The sequence below is a fragment of the Tigriopus californicus genome, chromosome 6 (assembly GCF_007210705.1).
Source record: "Tigriopus californicus strain San Diego chromosome 6, Tcal_SD_v2.1, whole genome shotgun sequence".
NCBI lineage: Eukaryota > Metazoa > Arthropoda > Copepoda > Harpacticoida > Harpacticidae > Tigriopus > Tigriopus californicus.
The window spans coordinates 14,210,828-14,231,940 of NC_081445.1; the positions used below are offsets into that span (position 1 = coordinate 14,210,828).

Here is a 21,113-nt window from a genome sequence, read left to right on the forward strand (position 1 = left end):
CGATGTTTACTTCAGTTGAAAAGACATGTTTTCCTTTGCTTCTAATTATGTTCTTCAACTATAGGAAGAGAAATTTCTGCAAGACTGAATCTTTGNTGGCTTGTCATGTTTTGAGGGAAATACACACACACACACACACACACACACACACGGCATTTTTCTAGCTCCTGAAATCATGAGGAATGGCTCTTTGACTTTATTCCATAATACTGCTTTAGCTCAGACTATAGACGGGTGATTGACGTACCTCAGCACTCATTAAGGGGGTAAAAATGTTCAAAAACATATCGAATGTTGGGATGTCACCTTAGTTGCGTTTCCAACTAATTTTTTATTCAAATCCATGGAGTAAGCGATAAGATATCTCGCTTTCAAAGATTGCAGTTGCATCAAATTTGACTACCAATTGCTCCGGTTATATCTTAATTGCAATTGTCAAGAAATATACAAAGCTTTTTCTATACTTAACATATAAATGGAAACATTTCACTTTTCTGAGGCACTAGCTAGAAAACCCCGAATATGGTTAGCAATAAAACTTAAAACTCGATTTATGTCAATATTTCACAATTGTGATGCCATAGTTGTTAATCGCAAGAAAAACTTGTTAACAGCTTAATCTTGAACTTTGACAAAATTACGTTGAATAAAAACAACGCTAGTACGCAGAAATTGATTATTGCAAAAAGTGACAATTTTGAAAATTAAACTGTCACATGTATCGTTCAAATATCTTAGGAACATGACAAGATGGTTCAGCTTTTGGCACTTAAGTAAAATGAAAGGCAATTTTACATCTTTTGTAAGTTTTGAGCGCCATTTTTTTGTTACTTTCAGCTTTTAAAAACATCTTCAAGAAAATGGAGAAATATTATTTTTTGTCGTGTGATTGGAAAAGACGATCATATTCCTTGGGAATAGTTGGAAACATAATCAGTCCATTTTTCGATCTTTTAAGGCGTAAAGCGCAAGTTTTAAGTTGTAATAACTAAGCATGTGCTCAATAGAAGTTTATGAAATTTTACGTCAATACATAACTAAGAGTACGTTTCATACTGATTGACTACGTTTTTGACAATGATGCATTTTAATGTGCTTTAAGTGATCTAACACACTTATCTGAGCTACTTTTAAACTTGGGAATTTCACAAAAGTTGTTCCTTTTGTCTCTTTGACAAAGAAAAGCATATCTAGATGTTTTGGCATTTGAGCAAACACCTAACCAGAAAACATAACCACCGTGAGGTTTTAGCTCCTAAAACTTTGTCAGGGCCAGGCGGCATAAATTCAAGATTAAAAAGCAAAAAAAGAAAAGAGTGTTTACTTTCAGAACTTCCCAGCTGTCTAAAACCAACTAATGGACTAGACCAAACTCTCTATTATATGAGGTAAGAAGTTTAGAGCAATAGGCTTATAAATCATTTACGTAAATGATGCCAAATTTTTGCCTGCTTCCATGGACACATCCGACCTAAAGCAAGGACAAAAAAGTAAATTCGGCCTAGTTTGGTCAGTGTCCACAACGCTGGTTTCAGACTTCCCCAATTTAGTTGAGCCATCCAATGCCAAGGAAAAGAGGTGGGTAGGGGAATTTTTGGAATCGATCTAACCAAAAGAAGGAAGATCTTTGTCATCAAGTCAATGTTACATTGGCCCGTCTTGAAAAGGTATGCACTTCATTCAATTTTTTGGCTTGGTCTCTTCTGTATGGGATCATTCACCAATCAAATATGGGCTAATGGTAAAACAAAAAAAAACAACTTGGTCAATAGGTTGAATGAGTCCAATTGGGAATTCAAACTTTGAGAGTCCGATTGTCTATGACTAAAATTGGGAGAAGAAAACCCACTCTAAATTGTTGACGACAAAGGCAAAGCTTTGGAAGATTTAAGCCCTGATCATGAACAAGCCAAGGCGAAATTGTCACGCGAACTTTTCGCGAATCTGCCAGAGTTCAAAACTGTCTCTCATTTCATTGGACGTCCTTTTGGGCTTTGAGGAGACGGGTTGACGGGTTCTCGTCAATCGACTCACTGGTTAATGGCGTTTTCGGACTCGTCAGACCGCCCAGGACCGCCCTGGACAGGCTAAACGAGGATGAAGAGACCATGACGGGCACAAATCGGAGGACACCACCCGCAATCCGGTAGTAGAACCTGAGGTCACAATTGAAAACTTTTGTTGCTCTTGGTCTGTCTGTCTGTCTATCTGTCTCTATCTGATCTGCTGATTCTGTAGATGGGGTTGCTGCACAAAGCATTCGTTAAGAGGAAAGAAGCACTGGGAGTCAGCTAGAAACTCTGCAGAGCTACTGGGTTGGGGTTTCTGAGGGTAGAGGCGCTGTCTTCTGTAGCGGGCGTAGCATTGCTCCTGGTTAAGACGCACTAGAAACCCACTACAATCAAGTGCGAATGGGATGTGTTTAAGGTGTTAAAGAGTGGGAAATCATTTCATTAACACCTCTGATTCCTCACACCATTTTCGGCTGTCTTGGGCCAAGGAGACAAGCAGTCTCATGCAAATTGATGAATATTTGTCTTGTGCTTTGGCCCTGAGAGTCTATAATTGGTCAAGCTTTTCCAGCATAGCACTTCCTGTCATTACATTCAGTCATGGGATCAAAAAAAACATGGGTGGTTGCAACCCAGTTATAAACTTGCAATAATATGAATGGCTTGGGACATAACGAGTACTGACATGACCCATCTCCGGCTACGGGCCAATGGCCAAATGTTACTGTTCTGCTTCATATCTGTGGGTCCTTTGGGTTAGACTGTGCTACTAGACCTGATCTGAAAATAAAAAAATGAAACAGGAATTAAACTGGGCGAAATTGATAATAAAATTGGGCTGCAGACAAGCTAATGGTACTCATGACTTTAGCTGTCGACCGCAGAATTTATTTAACCTGTGAAAGAGGCGAGCGCCTGGCCGTAAGGGTAACCAGGTAGGAGTAGTATTTCTGAGGTAGACAACAGAAAACAGCATTAATGCAGGCTTAATGTGACTCTTCATGCTCTCTTGTGTTTTTTGTTGAACTTTTAAATCTTGATTTCCTTATCATTGGAGTCCACAAGCCTTTTTAGCGCCTCTTTTCTTGATTGAAGAAAAGTCCTATTTTTCTAGAAAAATTGTTTTATCAACCTTTTCTAGGAATAAGCAAGAGCTTATAGCTTTACCTTACCTAATTAGATGATTTGCATTTATTCTATTGTACGACAGATGATATGCATTAGAAGTGATAGTTATTATTAATTAATACCTTATGGTTTTCTGCCTTAGCATTGGAATTATAATTACCATGCCAAATTGTAAAAAAAAAAACATACAGGCATTGTCTGAAAAAATTGTAATTAATATTATCAATCAATATGGTAACCAAATTTAGTTCATAGATGAAAACATCCAATATATAATTACTCAAAAAGTGAGGGAATTCACGACCATTTTTTACTTCCTCTGATGATCTTTGAAAATGAAAAACGTAATTCAGCAGAACCTTAATGGTGACAGACTTAAGGGGGATGGTTATTGTTCAATTTACCGATCACCAGGCAGCTGCTTAGACTATCAAAGTCATGAGCACCCTCCCTAACTACACATATGCTGATATTTAGCGGGGGGGGGAGATATAAATGATGTGCCATGAATTGAATCAGTCGAATCACTCACTACCACTTCTAGGCTTTCTGGTCTATGACGGACTTGAGGCGCTAGGCCCGTCAGCTGTAACTTGACATTATGGCAGCCTCAATCAACAAACTCGAAGAGAAAAGAAAAGGCGCAAGTCCACTCATAATAGCCACTCAACCTGGGAAACTCGGCGGGTCCACCCCTGAGTTATCCCACGGGCTCCGCTGAAAAATGGTTACCAGAGTCAGTCCAGGTCCTGAAGGGACTGGCCAGTGGGCCTGAAATCGGGCAGTCGGCTCGGACCCGTTATCCTTTCACCCTGGTTGACATCCACGATTCCACATCATCAACAGCGATCCCGATTCAGCTGCGTATCTCTGCTCTGTTTCAATTCTACGCCCTAGGTCCCTTTACCGTGGATCTAATCCTGGGGCGGTGATCATAGAACGTAAACTTGGGGCGCCTAGAAGTTTAGCGTGATTGCTGGAATAAGTGTCGCCACTTGAGGGTGAGGGTGAACCTGAGGGTGTGCTTTTAGATTCCGACCTCCGGATTGTCATTGATGGTTGGCTGAGTGCGTTTGTCTCGGGATCGATCCACTCTTAATCTGAAGGATGAGCATGGAGGGCACGGGGGCCACTACGCTCAAAGGCCGCCAATGTGCGGCCTTGCGTCAAATGTTGGGTTTCAACCAACCCGGTGTCCTGGGCCTGAATGGCCCAGGGGCGAGTGGGGCCCACTCGGCCACGCCCACGTCCGCCCCGGCCTGGAAACTGCTGCTCTTTGACCGGGTGGGCCAGGATATCCTAGCGCCCGTTATGAATGTCAAGCAACTTCGAGAAGAGGGCGTGACCTTGCATTTGAACATCCATTCCGACCGGTGAGTGGGCGCCAAACCTCTAACCGTTAACCTTGGGGCCCACCCCCTCAACTGATTAGTTAGTATTGAAAGGGTTCAATTGGCGAAATCTAATTTGGGGAAGCCTCAAAATTTTCCTCCACCATTTGACAAACCCAAAGCCAATATAATAAGATGCCAGTCAGTCTTTTGTTTTTTTAATCCTTGAGCAAGAGATTTTGATGGCCCAGACACCACCCCTACTGTTCTCCATCTTTTTCATTTTGAATACTCCAACCCGGCCACGTTTACCATTTAGGCTCTGCCATTCGAAGATAGATATCTGAATGGTCCCACCCTGTCTATACTGTGCTCGATCCCAGTGGCACGCCTAGCTAGCTTGGGGATTAACCTTTGACACCCACCCATGGGTACGGCTAATTTTGGACCCAGCCAGTTTGAATGGTCACTCCTTGGCGAGGGTGGAAAATGAAGTTGGATCGGTCTGCCCGATAGTTGTGCCCTTCATGCATCCATGCATACACGCATTCATGGAGTAGAACGCCTTCAGTGTGTAAACTAGCGGCAGCGACCCATGGACCCAGGTGACCGGGGGCTGAGTCGTGCCTCTCCGTTATTGAATAGATTCGTTCGTGCCGTGTTCCAGGGATCCGGTGCCCGATGTGCCGGCCATTTACTTTTGCCAGGCCACGGATGAGAACCTGCGTCGGATTGGCGAGGACCTTCGCTTGCAGTTGTATGGCTCGTACTACTTCAATTTCATCTCGCCCATTTCGCGCCAGAAACTGGAGGATCTGGCCCAAGCGGCGCTTCAGACCCAGGCTGTCACGCAGATCCAGAAGGTCTACGATCAGTATGTTAACTTCATCTCCATGGAGAGCGAAATGTTCTGTCTACGCCATCAGAGTAGCTCCGCCCTCTCGTACCACGCCCTGAATAAAGGCAGCGTCACCGACACCGAAATGGAAAACATGCTCTCGCAAGTGAGTTTGATATTTTTTTTGTGGGGAGAGATCGGGGGGGGGTTGTTTTTTAACCGCTACAGCGAATGTCATCCCCAGTACAGTACAGCCGTGAATTTCTGCTCTTGTATTCGATGCTCCAGTTCCGCGACTCCGGAGGAGGCAAAACTGATGACAGAGAACATATTTCTATACTATGATTTGATGGAGTTTTACAGGTCCAAACAAAATACAGCCATAAAAATCAATGAAAATGAAACGAAATGCCAGGAGAGCAGCATGTTGGCTGTGTGTTTACGCACCCAATAACCAGGTTAATTTCTCACGAAATTACATACTGGCTATGAAAGACTTTTCCAAAGGAAGCACGCTTGACTCCTTCATAACTTTGTGGGAGCTTCGGTCAGGCTTATTTTGGACAGCTTGTCAAAATCGGCGAAGAGCTTTTGCTTCCCCTTGATGGAAAAAGTGGTTCTCTTGGCAAAAGCCTTTAATGTCTGACTGCTTGTTTTTTATGAGAAAGCGGCTGAAAACTTGCTTTTATAAAATGGCTATAAAATGGCGCGGGAAACGAAAAAAAAAAAATTGCCGCCTTCAATTCTGCTCTTATATCCGATGCTCACATATCCAATTTTTACTGTACGACTAAAATGAATGTTTATGATTTGTCTATTTATTACCTTCAATTTTTATATGATTTTTGGTCTACCAACGAATTTGAGTTGGCAGACCGAGCTAGTCCTTGAATGTAGGGTTGATCTGGAATGCTATCTAAGAAAATTTCCAAGTCTGACTTGAAAGATGCTACCGGATCAACAAGGCCTACGTATTCCCTAAGAATATTAGAGGGAAGCAAAATTAAACAACAATGAAGGAGCCCGAGAAAGAAGGGAAGTGTACTTCATTGTTTGAACTAGCCTGGATTCTCGAGGGCTTGAAGGTGCTCTCAATACGCACATTAAGCCTCTACGGTCACTAGAATTGACCCTAAATCTTAGATTAGGTCAAAACTCATGGGTGCTTTTGAAGAAACTGAGATGTCACACTATCAGGACCAGGAGAACTTGACCGTTTGCTGGCGGCAAATCGGATGGAGCAAAAGAAACCAGCTGATAGAGGCGTTCTGTTTGTGTTTTTCCAACAGATGGTGGATGGCCTGTTTGCGGTTTGTGTGACCCTGGGTACGATCCCAATCATTCGCTGCCCCAAAGGCAATGCTGCCGAAGCAGTGGCCACTCGGTTGGACAAAAAGCTACGGGAGAACCTCCGCGATGCCCGAAACTCGCTTTTTGTCAGTGATGGGATTCAGGTAGGGTCATTGAATGGTCGGGATTGCAGCTGGGTTCTTGACCTGTGATTGGTCTCTCGTTTAGGCCGGACAATATAGCTTTTATCGACCTCTGCTGGTGATACTGGACCGTCAATTCGATTTGGCCACACCTCTTCATCATACCTGGACATATCAGGCTTTAGCTCACGACGTTTTAAACTATTCTTTGAACAGGTACTGAGGGAAATGTTATGATGTGTCTACCCAAGCAACCACTAAATATGCCATTGTATAACACGTGTCTAGGGTTCAAATCACTGAGTCGACTCCCTCACCTATGGGAGGGGCCCGTTCCAAAAGCAAAACCCGTTCATGTGACTTGGACAGTAAGGACGCATTCTGGGTGAAACACAAAGGATCTCCGTTTCCTTTGGTGGCCGAGAAGATCCAAGAGGAGTTGGAGGATTATCGATCCAAAGAAGAGGACATCAAGCTGATGAAGAGTGAGATGGGTATGGATGCCATGGAGAACGACGCTGCCATAGGCATGCTCTCGGATAACACACAGGTACGACGTGTTTTCAGAATCAAAATGCATTCCCTTGCTTTTGAACCATTGATGTAGCTTATGTAGCTTAGACTTCCCAAATCAAAATATGACTCGGCCCTATTTTGAGTGGTTGTGACTGAATAAAGTTGCTGCTGCAAGTGGTCTTATTTTGGTTATTTTCAAACCAGTAGGTCTGGTGTTTTTTTTTGTCAATGGCCTGAATGTTTTAAGATTAGGCCGACGCATAGAAGCTTTTTCATTTCCTAAGGCGTTCTTCGCCGCCTTTGCGTGGTCGAAATCAACCTCACCTTGCACTTGGTATACACGGCGTTCATATCCTTTGACAAAATAGGAGTTTAATCTTTTTTTGTTTTGAAAGTTGCCCAAAATTAGCCGCGCAATTTCTATACAGGGTGCGTGGCATGCGGCGTTACACTTTCAGTAAGAATCGAACGATTGATCCAGCTTATAGAATGCTCAGGCAATGACATGAAATTCAGGATTTGGATGGATTGGGGATTGGCACATCATATTATCTGTCCAATTCAACTTCCATTGGGTTTCAAGCGTTTCAATCACTTTGCAAGACGAGGTTGGAATCGGGCCAACAACTTATTGAAAGTGTACATATCACGGCATGCCTCACACCCTGCATTTTGACAATCCCAGTTGTGAAACCAACGATTAAGAGGATATACGCAACATATGCATTTTGATCTTGAATGCCCCAAGAAGATCGATCGTCTGAAATTTATGATGTAAATTATAGTTTGTTTCTCTTCAATAGAAATTGACCTCGGCTGTGAGCTCATTGCCAGCATTGTTAGAAAAGAAACGGCTAATTGATATGCACACGTCGATAGCCACGGCGATTCTGGAGCAAATCAAGCTAAGGAAGTTGGATGTGTTTTTTGAATTGGAGGAGAAGATTCTCTCTCGACAAGTGACGGACAAGAGTTTGAAGGACATCTTTGAAGATACTGAGGCCGGAACGCCCGAGGATAAACTCCGGATTTTCCTTATCTACTACCTATGCGCGCAACAGGTTAACGATCAAGAAATCCGCGAGCTAGAAGACATTCTAGAGGTAAGTCCTTTCTTTATCTATGGATTAAGTCATAGGTTTCGTGATGACTCTTTTGGTTGCGCTCACTCAATTCTCGCAACCTAATGCATTTGTAGGCTAATGGGTGTGATATGGCCGGTGTAAAGTATTTACAACGCTGGAAATCGGTGACACGGATGAGCCAGCAAACCGCATCAGCTTCAGACTACAGTGGAGGAGGCACCAAGACTGTGAGCATGTTCAGTAAACTCATGACCCAAGGGTCCAGTTTTGTCATGGAGGGAGTCAAGAACCTGGTGGTGAAGAAGCATAATCTTCCGGTAACGAAAATCGTGGAGGAGCTTATGGAGGTGAGAATAGATGTCATTCAATTGGTGACTTCAAATGGGAGAATAATGATCTATTGTGTTTATTAGGTTCGACCCGGCCAACACCAAGACGATTTTAGATATTTTGATCCAAAAATCCTCAGACCTACCGATAACATTCCTAGGGCCAAGAATCCATTCCAGGTTAGTGCTAATAAAACTGTCTTTTTGGAGGGACTGATTAACCCCAAAAGTGAATTTAATACTGGTAGAACAGACAGGTCCTTGAAGTTAGGGTTGATCGACTTGTCAGAGTGCCAAGTTGCAGAAAAATGTGCTTGAAAGTGTCTCTGATTATTAAAGGACTTGGTTTGCTTAAGCGATCTTCACTACTATTTTCCCCCTTTCAAACCAAAACTCTTTTATATAAACCTCGTGTGTCCATGAGTGGCCTATCATTAAGCAATCACCAACCTTTACCCCAGGGGTCATGGGCTCAAACCCCTGGGCCTGAAAATGATCATATGGAGATGTGATGTAGTGGTAAGTCTGGTGTTCTAATATGAGAGAGATCTCCGGTTGGAATTTCCTCCCGAGCTTTTGTCCTAGTCCAAAAAATCCTTCAAATGTAACAAATTTCATTTCCCAATCTCCTGCAAAGTTTCTGGTAAAAAAAACACAACTTTTGCTTATCCAGATCTTGAGTAATATACGCGCCAGAAAATGATCTCAAAAGGTACTAAAACTTGCTTATCTGCTATTTTTAGTTCTTGAACAAATCATTCCCGGAATAATTGCAATCAATCAACTTCTAGACGCTTAACGATATGATGGCCGCTGTTATTGGCCAAGTGAGGCTCACCCCCCTGTGCCCTTAGCACCCACCAACAAAAAAAAGTAACTTTTATCCCCAAAGTGAAGTTATTACCAATTTATACATGTATACATTGTTGTTTTCACAATAAATAAGTCATACTCATATTATACAATACAAAGGGTTTTGTTGTGAATATTTGTCATAATTTTCTTCCAGGAAGCGATTGTGTTTATGGTAGGTGGAGGCAACTACATCGAGTACCAGAATCTAATGGACTACACACAGCAGGCCAAGTCCGGCGTGAACTTGTCTTCCGTTGGACAGCAGTCCATGAGCTCCCATGGGAAACGGATCATTTATGGATGCTCAACCTTAGTCAATGCCAAGCAAATGATGCAGCAACTAGCTGAACTTGGCCACGAGATGACTTAGGACTCGTTTGTTGCGAGAGGAGAGGTTTCGTGCTTCTGTGATGTATTTTTACGATTACATTTGGTTTTGGTTTTTATCCCCTTACCTTCAGCGTCTACCTACGATGGTTCATGAATAAATTACGGAATGAGTGATGATGAGAAGAGCTTTAATACCAGTGCATGCATGCTTGATTGATGGATTTAGTTAGCTCCGTCCTACTACAAAGAATGCCAATTTGGCTGGCTGAATTAGTTCAGTTCGTATTTGGCGATGAATCCGCGTCGATCGATGGCAAACTTATTATCGCCCAAACATTCATAGAATCCGGCGTCCTTGGGCATCGCTGGGTCAATCTCCAACTTGCTCTTCATCATATCCCCGTTCAAACGCCATTCACTGATCTAAATCGAGGTTGGAATGAATTAGAAAAAAAATGGATTATGAATTGATAGGAGAAGCCAAAACAGACAAAACTTGAATAACTCATTTTTTTCTTACTCCCACTCCTTCATAACCAGCATATGAGTTCAATTCCAATCCATCCTTGAGCCACGTGATATGAGGCCGTGGATGTCCACGGGCCACGCATACAAAGCTGATCTTTCTCCCCAAATGGTAACGCTTCATGAAGTGAGACGACTTGATGATTCGGGCACCCTGGAATGAAATCAAACTCTTATGCGATCTTCCTCCGTCTTTGATTTGGTAAATTCATGAAAGGTGCATGGATATTGTAAAACCCATTCTTAGTATCAATTGCAAGACCACACTTTTGCATAATGCCCAAGTCTGCCCTAAAATTCACACGCAAATAACGTTGTGATTTATTAGTTGCACGCAGAGCTCTTGAAAGAGACACGACACTCTCACCATGCTCGTTGAAACTTTATTTTGAGCACATTTTTGTAGTCGACAGCATGTCTGTCGGTTCGTTTTTGTTAAAGGAATATAACACGTCATTTCGGGCCCATTATGTTGCCTCAAAATGGAAGAAAGGCAAAGTATTGCCGCTATGGTGGTTCAAGTGAACAACAATATTAATCATGAAGTGGGATAGAATGCAATGTTAGCCTGGAGAGTGCACATTTAGCAAGTGTCTGCTTTCCTTGCATTTTGTTTGTTCTGTCATAGTCAACAATGTCTTTTGATAGTAAAATAGAATTAACGCGTTAGAATCTAGATTGGTGATTAAGTAATTCAAGAACGTGAATTTTGAATTACCTACATTGAATTCTTAATCAGTCCTTTCTTTGACGTTAAATAAACGAACTCTTAAAATTTGATTAAAAAGAGAAAATTTCAACTATTAGTTTTGGGCAGATATAGAATGAGATACTACTTTGCTCCTTAAGCCATTAGGTTTTCAAATAAGATGAGAGTAAGTTTAAAGAAATACACTTTTTAAATCTTTCATCAGAAATTCAGAGAAGATACGAAAGGTACCTGATATTGTACGTTTTCAAAAGCATTCATGAGCTTTGTCCCAACCCGGGATTTAGGGTCAATTGTAGTGACCGTAGAGGCTTAATGTGCGTTTTGAGAGCACCTTCAAGCCCGCGAGAATTCAGGCTAGTTCGAACAATGAAGTCCAACTCTCTTCTTTCTCGGGGTCCTTCATTGTTCAATTTGCTGCCCTCAAATATTTGTAGGGCTTATGTAGGCGTTGATCCAATAGCAGATTTTAAGTCAGACTTGGATAAGTTTTTGACTAAAATTCCGGATGAACCTTATATTCAAGGATTTGCCAGATCAGCAACTCCAATTCGTTGGTCGATCAAATAATATATATAAATAAAAGTCAAATAATATATATAAATAAAAGTCAAGTAAAATGAATAATCTTCTCGTCTTGAACTGCTGGGATTCCATGGAATCCCGTTAGCGGTAAGGAAGTCCGCAGAAAAATAAAATTAAAAAAATAAAAAAAAATATAAAAAAAAACATAATGTAGCCTAATGGGAAATGATGGCAAAAATATCGGTGCACTAACAACCAAACAATATCTAACTTGCTCAATTCTTATTTCGATGTCATAGGTGTTAGGAAATATTGATCTTGCACAATTTGAAGCTGTTCCCCGAAGCGTTGATGATCCATTCACTGTGTCACAATCTTTCACGACACGTTTTTCACCGAAAATACCTTGATCAAATCTGACATTTATGTAAGAGCGCATTCTCTCGTTTCTTTGTTTGTTTGTCCGCGCCCAAACGAAATAGAGAGCGCTACCTCCGCCCAATAAAAAGAACAATTTCACATGTAAATATAAAAGGTACTCCCTGGAGGGAAAATATTTTCCTGCAATTTTTTGTGGAGAGCTTTTGTCGATGCTTTTGTCAATCGTAAAGCAAATAGTGTCTTGCAATGCATTAAACATGAAGTTTCTGGTGACAGGTTAGGCATGTGGAAGTTAAAAAAGAAAGCGGAATAATATTCAGTAAGACATGTTCGTTGGTTGTACCTGATCATGAAAATAGTACTGGGTGCTGGTTGGAGTTTTGAAGCTAAAAACCCCGGGAGAGAGAAGGTTTGGCGGTCTTTTATTGTGCGGAAGGCGACTGAAAAGAGAGGGAACAGATTGTAGGGACTCCCCTGTATCTTCTAAAACACTTTAATTAGGCTAGAATATGATGAGCAGGTTGGCTATAATTAGTAGGCTCTAGCTGTAATGTTTCTGTTCCTCAAAATGCTCAATTTCAGGGTTGCCGCACTACAATTTTCTTGAACTTCCTTCACTTAACATGCCAAATGGCTCTGTCGGTGTCCGTTCCGCTAGTCCATGGCTAGTCTTAATGTCTCCTTGCCTCAATCCACCCACCCATCAACATTACCTTGATCTCAGTCGCGACGGATAGACATCCTCCCACCATTTGAGCTTCTGCAAATCTTGACTTGATATGGGATCATCGCTGCGGGAGCCGAGACTGCTGAGGCTCTCTCCAGCATACGATTGGTCCCTCTGCATTCCTCTTTGGACCGACCCCACGTTACATTGAATAACCGTGATCAAATGGGAAACCAGGACCACCACCACGATGAGGAGCACACTTCGCTGGCTGTTAAATGTCATTGTGAAAGACATGGCGGATCCTAAAAACAGAGGGGCTTGCCACTTAAAACGGATAGATGCAGGGTTCACCCGAGTTTTGGGAAAGCTGGAACTTGCACCCAATGTCTGGTTAGACTGGTTGAACTTGTGGAGAGATATGGGCTTCAAGGCAAGAGAAAAATTTGTATCATCTGAACTACGCAATTTGTCCAAAAATAGTAAATAATGTGATTAAAAGATTGGGCGTAATAAATAACATTGGCCAAGTTTGGGTACGAAATCTGGCTCATGCACTCAGGCGAGATGATTCAAATTTGAATCTTTGACTTAGTTTGTGTTAACTTCGTAAGTTTTTAACTCTGCCCTACATCTTTGAAACAAAAGTCTTTTCAATTCAATGATATGTGAGTAATTTTTTCTTAACTATCTAAGTTTCTCATCTTATGAATATATTTTGAAAAAGTCGTAGAACTGTTCCTGCCCATAGTACGCCGATTTTAACGAGAGACTAGATCACAGTTTGTCGAGGACGATAAGCGATTCAAAACTCCCGCCAATCCCATGATGTTGGTCTCAAGCAGTCTTCTGATACAGAAACAACAGGAAAAACTCAAAATCAGAGCGTCAGATTTGATTTTTCGCCGGTTTTCCTCTACTTTACGTGATCAATATTCTTTATCTAGAAGTCCATGGGCTAGTCAAGTCATTCAATAAAAAGGTGGTTTATTGGCCGAAAAAAGCTTTTCAGGACTTGCGAGCTCCCTGACATGCAAAGCCGACTGAAGCCCTACGAAAAGCTGAGCAATAAAGCTTTCGAAAAGTGATGGCCCGATTGACACTCTTCTTGATCAATCAATCAATCTTCTCTTTCAAGGAAAAAACGATCCATCCACGATTGTGAGATGGCTTTCCAAAGTGGAACGAAATGTCTGAAATCTATATTTGGTCTTAAGCGTTTGTACGGGGGGCTTTTAAACTCAAAATCCATTAGCTTTATTTCTTTCTTTACCGATTTAAATGCTTTTGCTATAAACATATTGATATTGCATGGTGTAGCAAGAGGCTACTAATTGAGCTCTTGCTCGGATGGATTTGGATTGCGTTACTATATATGTTCGATCTTGCATTGAAATGGACACACTCTACTTCTACTGGAATAATAAACCATACCAAACAAGTTACAATGGCCAATATTTTGAACAAAGTTTATTAAATTCAATTTCTTCTACGGCTGACCAACTTAGGCCACTTTCAATTTCGCCCAAGCATATTGAAAACCCGTCCCAAGTTCAGATATTAAGCATCTTTAGTACAGATAGGCTTTTCTGTCGCCCTTGCAAAGGTGGGGAAGCTTCTGGAAAATGCCCAATTGCCCTATCTATTTCTCCAGCCTCTTAATGTGAATGCAATGGTCAGTGTCCAGAAGCTTTTTTTATCTCAATTTCTTTGATTACAAAACCATTTTGCAATTGTGCGAGCGAGTGCACAAAACGGAAATAGCTTCATCCTTTAAGCTGCACAAAAAGTTTGAATTGATAAAACTACACTTTTTAATCACTTTTGCACTACTTGGTCTTCTTCGTGACAAGAGCCTATAAGCTTGACGTTGACTTCAATGAGTCGGACAAAAAAGTTATTTTCTACTTCCTTGGAAACCTTGCAAAGAAATTGTTAACCAGAAGATCTAAGAAGTGAAGACAGCATCAGGTTCAATGGGAAGCAAATGACAGCTTTCTTTTTATTCCATATCATATTTCTTGGAAGTCACTTGTTCTTATGGACTGCAGTGTTCTTCAAAAAGAGATGAAAAGACCATGCCATTGGACTACCAAAAATGAGAAGTGATGTTTCTCTAACAATATTTCTTATTGAATGGAGCCTCTTTACTAAAAAAAGAATACAAAAATTTGCTTCTAAGCTTCAAAACTTTTTCATTTTTGTTTTTGTAATTACCGTTACAAATTTTCATTTTTTTTTTTACTTCAAGAAAACCGTGCTGCAATTATGTTACTTAGTAGTTTGTGTTTCTTTTTTGATTCATGGCTTTGAAAATCAGGCGGTTATTTAAAAAAGTGGTGATTTCAGCATGGCGTCCAGAAATAGTTACCGGCATGATTGGTTGTATTGGACAACCGAACTATATTTCACAAATCATGCTTGTTTAAGATCCTATTTTTTGTCAAAACTAACTTTAGGTTCACATTCTTTTTCTATTTTTGCAACCAAAGCTGTGAGAGCCAATACTCTAGCGTTTAAAGCTTAAATGAGCTTAAAGACAAAATAAAATAGGGGTTTTTTTAAACTAGGAGTCAGGTTCCTTTATGTGAGGACGCTCCATTCAATTGAGCTTCATTAAGATAATGTGATGGATTTTGAAAGCACCTCGTATAATAAAGAACAACACCATGCAAATTTGTAAAAGAACACAATCTTGAGAAACGGAATAAAAGTGACAAGAGAAGGCTCATTTTAAGTTCAAAAATGATAGATAAGAGAAGGCAATAATAGTCCGTCTATCTATAAAACTAAAAGTAATTAAAAGGAGCTCAAGTCCGAGGAAATGGATCAAAATGTTCTTGATTCCTTGCTTTTCTCTGTCTCTTACTTCTTGTTTACTATCTCAATCATAGATATGCATGCTTAGTTTGATGTGAAGTAGTTCATTCCTATTTTGTTTTTGATCTTGCGACAAACAGCACAAAAGTTAAGATCTTAGAAGAACTAGCCGTTGAGAGAGAGATTGCATTCATCTCTATAACAGAAACCTGGCTTCGGCCAGGGGTCTTAGATGAAGAACTAACCATAGTTGGTTTCAACTTAGTTCGTTGTGATAGGATACGCCCTGATAATCCCATATTCCCACATGGGGGCGTATGCCTATATGTTAGGAATGATTTGCACATTAGTCATGTACAAATGTCGAATGGACAAGTAGAGGTCTTAGTTTGTCATATCCAAAGGCTTGATCTGTCTATTGTAACAATGTATAGACCCCCTTCTTGTTCAGCAAGCTCTTTTTCGTCAGCTCTCCAATTCACTGGAAATGAGTTGGACCTGGCAGTTTGCTCGAAGGTTTTCTTTGTAGGGGACTTTAATTTTCCGGCTAGCGTTGTAGAGTGGGAGGTTAGTCCTGATGGGTATATTCCCATTTCGAAATCGACATCTCAGTCGTTCGAAAAGCTGGAAGAATTTTGCGATCTTGCGCAATTTCTCCCAGCATCTTGGTGTAGCCACTAGAGAGAATAGCGTTCTTGACTTGGTCTTTTCCAATGACCCTGATCTGATCCAGTATGTCCATGTGACACCTAGTAATCTGTCAGATCATCGTGTTCTCGAGATAAGGTCGAACATAACTCAAAAGCCGGCGTGCTCTAGAGTAAAACCGGTCAAAAAGGTTGGTCTGGCCAAATTCAAATTCAAAGATGAACATTGGCCGTTGATTATAGAAAGATTAGAAGAACCTGGTTTCAATTCTGAAATATGAATTGTCCATAGATGCAGACAATAATTAGTTTCAGTTTTTGAGGAAGTTTGCACCAGTCTCCCAATCTCTGAATGTGTTTCCAAGGGTGGGACACGGACAAAAGTTCCAAAATGTAGGAAGACTTTGTTCAAAAGGAGTTGTAAACTGTCAAAAAGGCTGAAGAGCACTTCGAATCCAGTAATTGTGGCTAGACTTCAAAAAGAGTTGGAACGTTTTCAGGGTAAGGTTAGGCCTTGGTCGAATATGACCAGTTACAAACTGAGAGTAAGGTGGTTCAGGAGGTCAGGTCGAATACGAAGGCTTTTTTTCTATTTTTTTTTTCTATTATGCGAACTCTAAGAGAAAGATGAAACACTCTGTTGGGCCTTTTGAGGTTGATGGGGAAGCCATTAGTAAAGTAGAGGCTTACGATTGAAGGTTAGTCAATTTTAGCACTTACATGATCTTGTAGTCACAGATCAGGATGCTTTAGAGGCCATCAGGGACTTGAGGCTTTCAAGTTCTTCTGGCCCGGATGGCGTGACATCTCAGTTTCTGATGAGATGCTCACTTGTTCTCGCTCCTGTTTTCTCGTACTTGATGCGTTGCATCTTGGATCAGGGCAAGTTCCCCTCTCCACTAAAGATAGCTCACGTTGTTCCAATTTTTAAAGGGGGAGATAACTCGCTCCCCAGTAACTATAGGCCGATTTCTCTCACTTTGAATATTGCGAAGGTGTTTGAGAAGATCATGAAGTTCAAACTTGTTGAAATTCTTGAAGTCAATGAAGTCCTTCTTCTTAGTCAGCATGGGTTCGGAGCACATTTTAGCACGGTTACCCAACTGATTGAGCATTTAAAGAAGGTCATTGAGGGACTGGAGAGGCATGAGTCAGTTGATGTTGTCTATCTTGATTTTGCCAAGGCCTTTCATAAAGTAGATCATGTCCTTTTGTTGAATAGACTTCATGACATTGGGATCCAAGGCAAGGTTGCCAATTGGATATGAATCTTCATTCATGATAGAAAGCAAATTATTAAGGTTGAGGGATCTCTTAGTGACATACATGATGTCAAGTCGGGTGTTCCCCAGGGCTCCATCTTAGGGCCCCTCCTTTTTATAATATTCGTTGCCCCGCTTCAAAAGCTTAGTATTACTGCCAGTCTCTCTTCTTATACTGACGATACAAAGTTAGTTTCTGGAAGGAATGGTCAAGATTAACACTAGGGACCTAGGACATAGAAATAATCTATTCTTGGGTAACTGAGAGTAATATGGCACTGAATGGAATGAAATTCCGCTCAATGACCTTCGTGTAAACTCCTTTAAATACACCACTCGTAGATAATGGAGGTAAAGATATTGAGCAGGTCTCATCTATGAAAGATCTAGGTGTAGTCTTCCAAAATAATGGAAAGTTCGATGAGCATATCTAGTTGAAGGTGGGTAAGGCTTTTTAAAATGTGTGCTTGGATATATCGCACGTTTAAGTCCAGAGATAGCATCATGATGTCCATTCTAGTGACCATAGAGGCTTAATATGCGTTTTGAGAGCACCTTCAAGCCTTCGAGAATCCAGGCTAGTTCGAACAATGAAGTCGACTTCTCTTCTTTCTGGGGCTCCTTCATTGTTTAATTTGCTTCCCTCTAATATTCGTAGGGAATACGAAGGCCTTGTTGATCCGGTAGCATCTTTCAAGTCAGACTTGGACAAATTTTTAGATAGCATTACAGATCCACCTTACATTGAAGGATTAGCTCGGTCTGCCAACTCAAATTCGTTGGTGGACCAAATATCATATAAAGATTGAAAGGGAATGAATAGACGAATAATAAACCTTTCATTTTAATAGTGCTGGGGCTTACATTCCCTGCAGCGGTTAGAAAAGCCAGTGAAAAACGAAAAAAAAAAACATTAATGTTATTGGTAGATTTTTCAATATTTTCAATGAATCATTAAGAATTGAGTTGATACTCACTTACTTTAAAACGCTGTTTAGACGTTGTTCTCGTCCCTCAACATAACGAAATGTGATGTATACTTGAAAACGGATTATTCTTAACTTGAGACTGACAAAACATAACGACCAATCAAAAAGTAGGTACAAGTAACAATGATCGAATCAAAGAAAGAAGGCCCAACAGAAAACGTCTCAAACGTCTGATGGCATTGCAATGTTATTTATCAAAATCACCAGAAATCCTCCAAGTTACTAGGTTTTCATGTACATGAACGTTTCAATAAGAATTCCCCATAAGGTTTTGAAACGAATTTAAGTTCAATTCCAAGTAGGCAAATTGCACCTCAAGCACTGATATTTTTATCACTCAAGCTTCTTGACATCCATTAAACCAATTTGGCTAATTTTGTGGTCTAATCAGCGTTTCGTTTTCACATTGCATGGATTTTTCGGTGGATTATTGGACCAATCGCCGGTCTCCATAATAAAGCGAATTCCTTCTATTACTTTCTAATTGCGGGAATGGACGAGCAAACGTTACCATCAAACGATTTCCAGTCAATTTGGACAATCCATTCGTTCAAGAAGGGGCTTCAATGTCTGGAATTAGTGTGATTGTGGCTGGACTCCCTGTCCTTTTTCCCCCCAATGGTCTCTTGTGTTCCGTTTTAGTTTTGTGATTAGCTTTCCTCTTACGCCTTTACTGATTATACCCATTTTATCATTTTATTATCAATTATACCAATACTCTATCTTATCGCTTTGATGCTTGAGTGGTTTTGACAATAAACGATCAATGACAAAGTGTGAAACTCACCTATTTGTGTTTCGGATCCGTTCCTAAACGTCTCATGAGGCTTGTTGCTTGGCTTGGAATGAAAGAGTGAAAGAGTCAAGGGGTGTCAGCCAGTGAGTGAGTCAGTGAGTCATTCTTGGGGCTTCTGTGTCGAAAACCACCGCTTCCGTGATTCTAGTCCCAATCTACGTTCTACTGAATTCGAAGAGGTGTTCCCTTTCACAGATCTCGACCAAAGGTAGACAGACGAAAAACAGCCCTAATTTTGAACTGAGCCCAATTGGCGTTGGATTTGTGCCATTATGTGACATCATGATATCGGGGCATAAACAAGTTTCTGTTTTTATTGCCTCCCTTTTCCGAAGGGGACAAAGTGTGCTTCTGTACAAGGTCATTTTCATTAACACATATACGAGTACACACACTTTGTAGTGTATAGGGAGGGGTCCAGTAGATCAACTGGGGAGGAAATGGAACATCTCAGCAAAACATGGTTTTTTTTTATCAATGCTTTAAAGTTATGAGGAGGGTGTGATTTAAACAAAAGGACCAGTTTTTGTTTTAGTCGGATCCACGGAGCCAAGAACAGAGATCAAATATACCGGGTGCTTCAACAAACCCGGAACAATTTCCGATGGATGCCCGCACAGCAAGGCGAAGAACAGTTTTCAGTTATGGAGATCATTTTTGGAACCTTATTTTTCAAGTTTGAAATTGAAGAAGTGTTTAGGTTTTAAGTTCTAACACATTGGGGAGATCACCTTTGGAAGGTTTGGTGGTTTTTTTTCCAAATATGATATTTCATGCAAAATGGCAATCCGCGTAATGGGCAAGTTTTTCACGGCTAATAATATCAAGAACATTTCATCCTTTTAGATGTACATTTCTTCTTAATCTCTTGCCTAGTTGTTGCTGAAAACAAGCTTTTGCTTATCTAAAACCAGCTCATCTGAACGAAAATGTAATCAGTTGACGGATTGCTACACCCATTGTCACCCAGGCTGTCCTTTTGGTCCTTTATGAAGATTATCCAAGTCTTGTTCCAATCTTTGTCAATAATGCTTACTAATCAACAGGGCTTCTCATACGCAAAATCATCTTATTTCACTTTTTTGGTGCATTTCTATTAGCTGTGTCCGCTACTTAAAAAACAAGATAGGCTTTATTTCCCATTTTGAGTTTGTTTTGTGCAACTTCCTTGCAATTATCATGGCTTGGTTGCTTGATCATCAATCGTATCATCTTTACAAAACCTTACAAACGCGTTTCTGTCAAGCTTTCAAAAACAAATCGCAACAGATAGTCGTTTCTTTATCATTAAGCAATATTACATTTTATTCTCTACAGACTTCCTTAAAACGGTACTGGAATTGGGATCTCCAGCAGTTCAAGATAAAAAGGCCATACATTTTATTTAGATCAAAACTTTTGTGCATCTGATTTCCTTCCTGCTACATAATCAATGCCTTCAGAAGCAAATTGTGCACTTATGAAGCCCAAGAAAGAAGAGAGGAGGATTTCATCGTTCGAACCAGGATTATCACGGGCTTAATTTGCCAAAGTATCAAGGAGAACTGAAATTGATTTTTTCTCATCTGTAATTCTGATAATCTGTTTGCTTACCCAGGTTGATGCAATGTATTGTTTAGTACCAACCCTTTATCACATTTCGTGGCAAAATCATTAAGAATTAGCCATGTAAAAAAAAGGAAATTGAAGGAACAATGTAGTGGGGCACCCTGATCTTGGACATTTTGGGGAGAAAGAATTTTGCTCAGAGAGGAGTAAAGCTTTGGGATTTCATGCTAGTGCGCCCTCTGGTTCTACCATGACGTAAGTGTCACCACACTTCTTACTGATGGCAAAAAGTTGGCACCAGATATTGTTTTCGTATTATGTGCATATTTTTATCACTTGCGATATGATGTCATCTTTATCAAGTGAATGTTGGACTTGATGGTTCAA

General features: G+C 40.6%; 3 protein-coding genes across 3 annotated transcripts in view; 1 reads left to right on the plus strand and 2 right to left on the minus strand.

Annotated features, from left to right (window-relative positions):
• The window catches only part of LOC131882092 (NADH dehydrogenase [ubiquinone] 1 alpha subcomplex subunit 10, mitochondrial-like), a 6,634-nt gene extending 4,415 nt beyond the window's left edge, over positions 1 to 2,219 (minus strand). The window contains exon 1 of the mRNA XM_059229132.1: positions 2,035 to 2,219. Coding sequence (XP_059085115.1) covers positions 2,035 to 2,110 — 76 coding nt within the window. The 5' untranslated portion in view covers positions 2,111 to 2,219. The remainder of the gene's footprint in view (positions 1 to 2,034) is intronic.
• A 1,864-nt stretch (positions 2,220 to 4,083) lies between these two features.
• Positions 4,084 to 10,034, plus strand: LOC131881880 (sec1 family domain-containing protein 1-like). The gene is made up of 9 exons (XM_059228872.1): positions 4,084 to 4,513; positions 5,139 to 5,475; positions 6,599 to 6,763; positions 6,828 to 6,958; positions 7,031 to 7,292; positions 8,062 to 8,361; positions 8,457 to 8,690; positions 8,757 to 8,852; positions 9,682 to 10,034. The coding sequence occupies exons 1-9, from the start codon at positions 4,248 to 4,250 to the stop codon at positions 9,895 to 9,897; spliced, it is 2,007 nt and encodes a 668-aa protein (XP_059084855.1). The 5' UTR covers positions 4,084 to 4,247; the 3' UTR covers positions 9,898 to 10,034.
• LOC131881882 (uncharacterized) lies at positions 10,029 to 19,440 on the minus strand. The gene is made up of 5 exons (XM_059228873.1): positions 19,170 to 19,440; positions 12,711 to 12,969; positions 12,341 to 12,437; positions 10,378 to 10,536; positions 10,029 to 10,280 (listed from the first exon to the last, which is right to left on the minus strand). The coding sequence occupies exons 2-5, from the start codon at positions 12,959 to 12,961 to the stop codon at positions 10,128 to 10,130; spliced, it is 660 nt and encodes a 219-aa protein (XP_059084856.1). The 5' UTR covers positions 12,962 to 12,969; positions 19,170 to 19,440; the 3' UTR covers positions 10,029 to 10,127.
• Between the last annotated feature and the right edge of the window lie 1,673 nt (positions 19,441 to 21,113).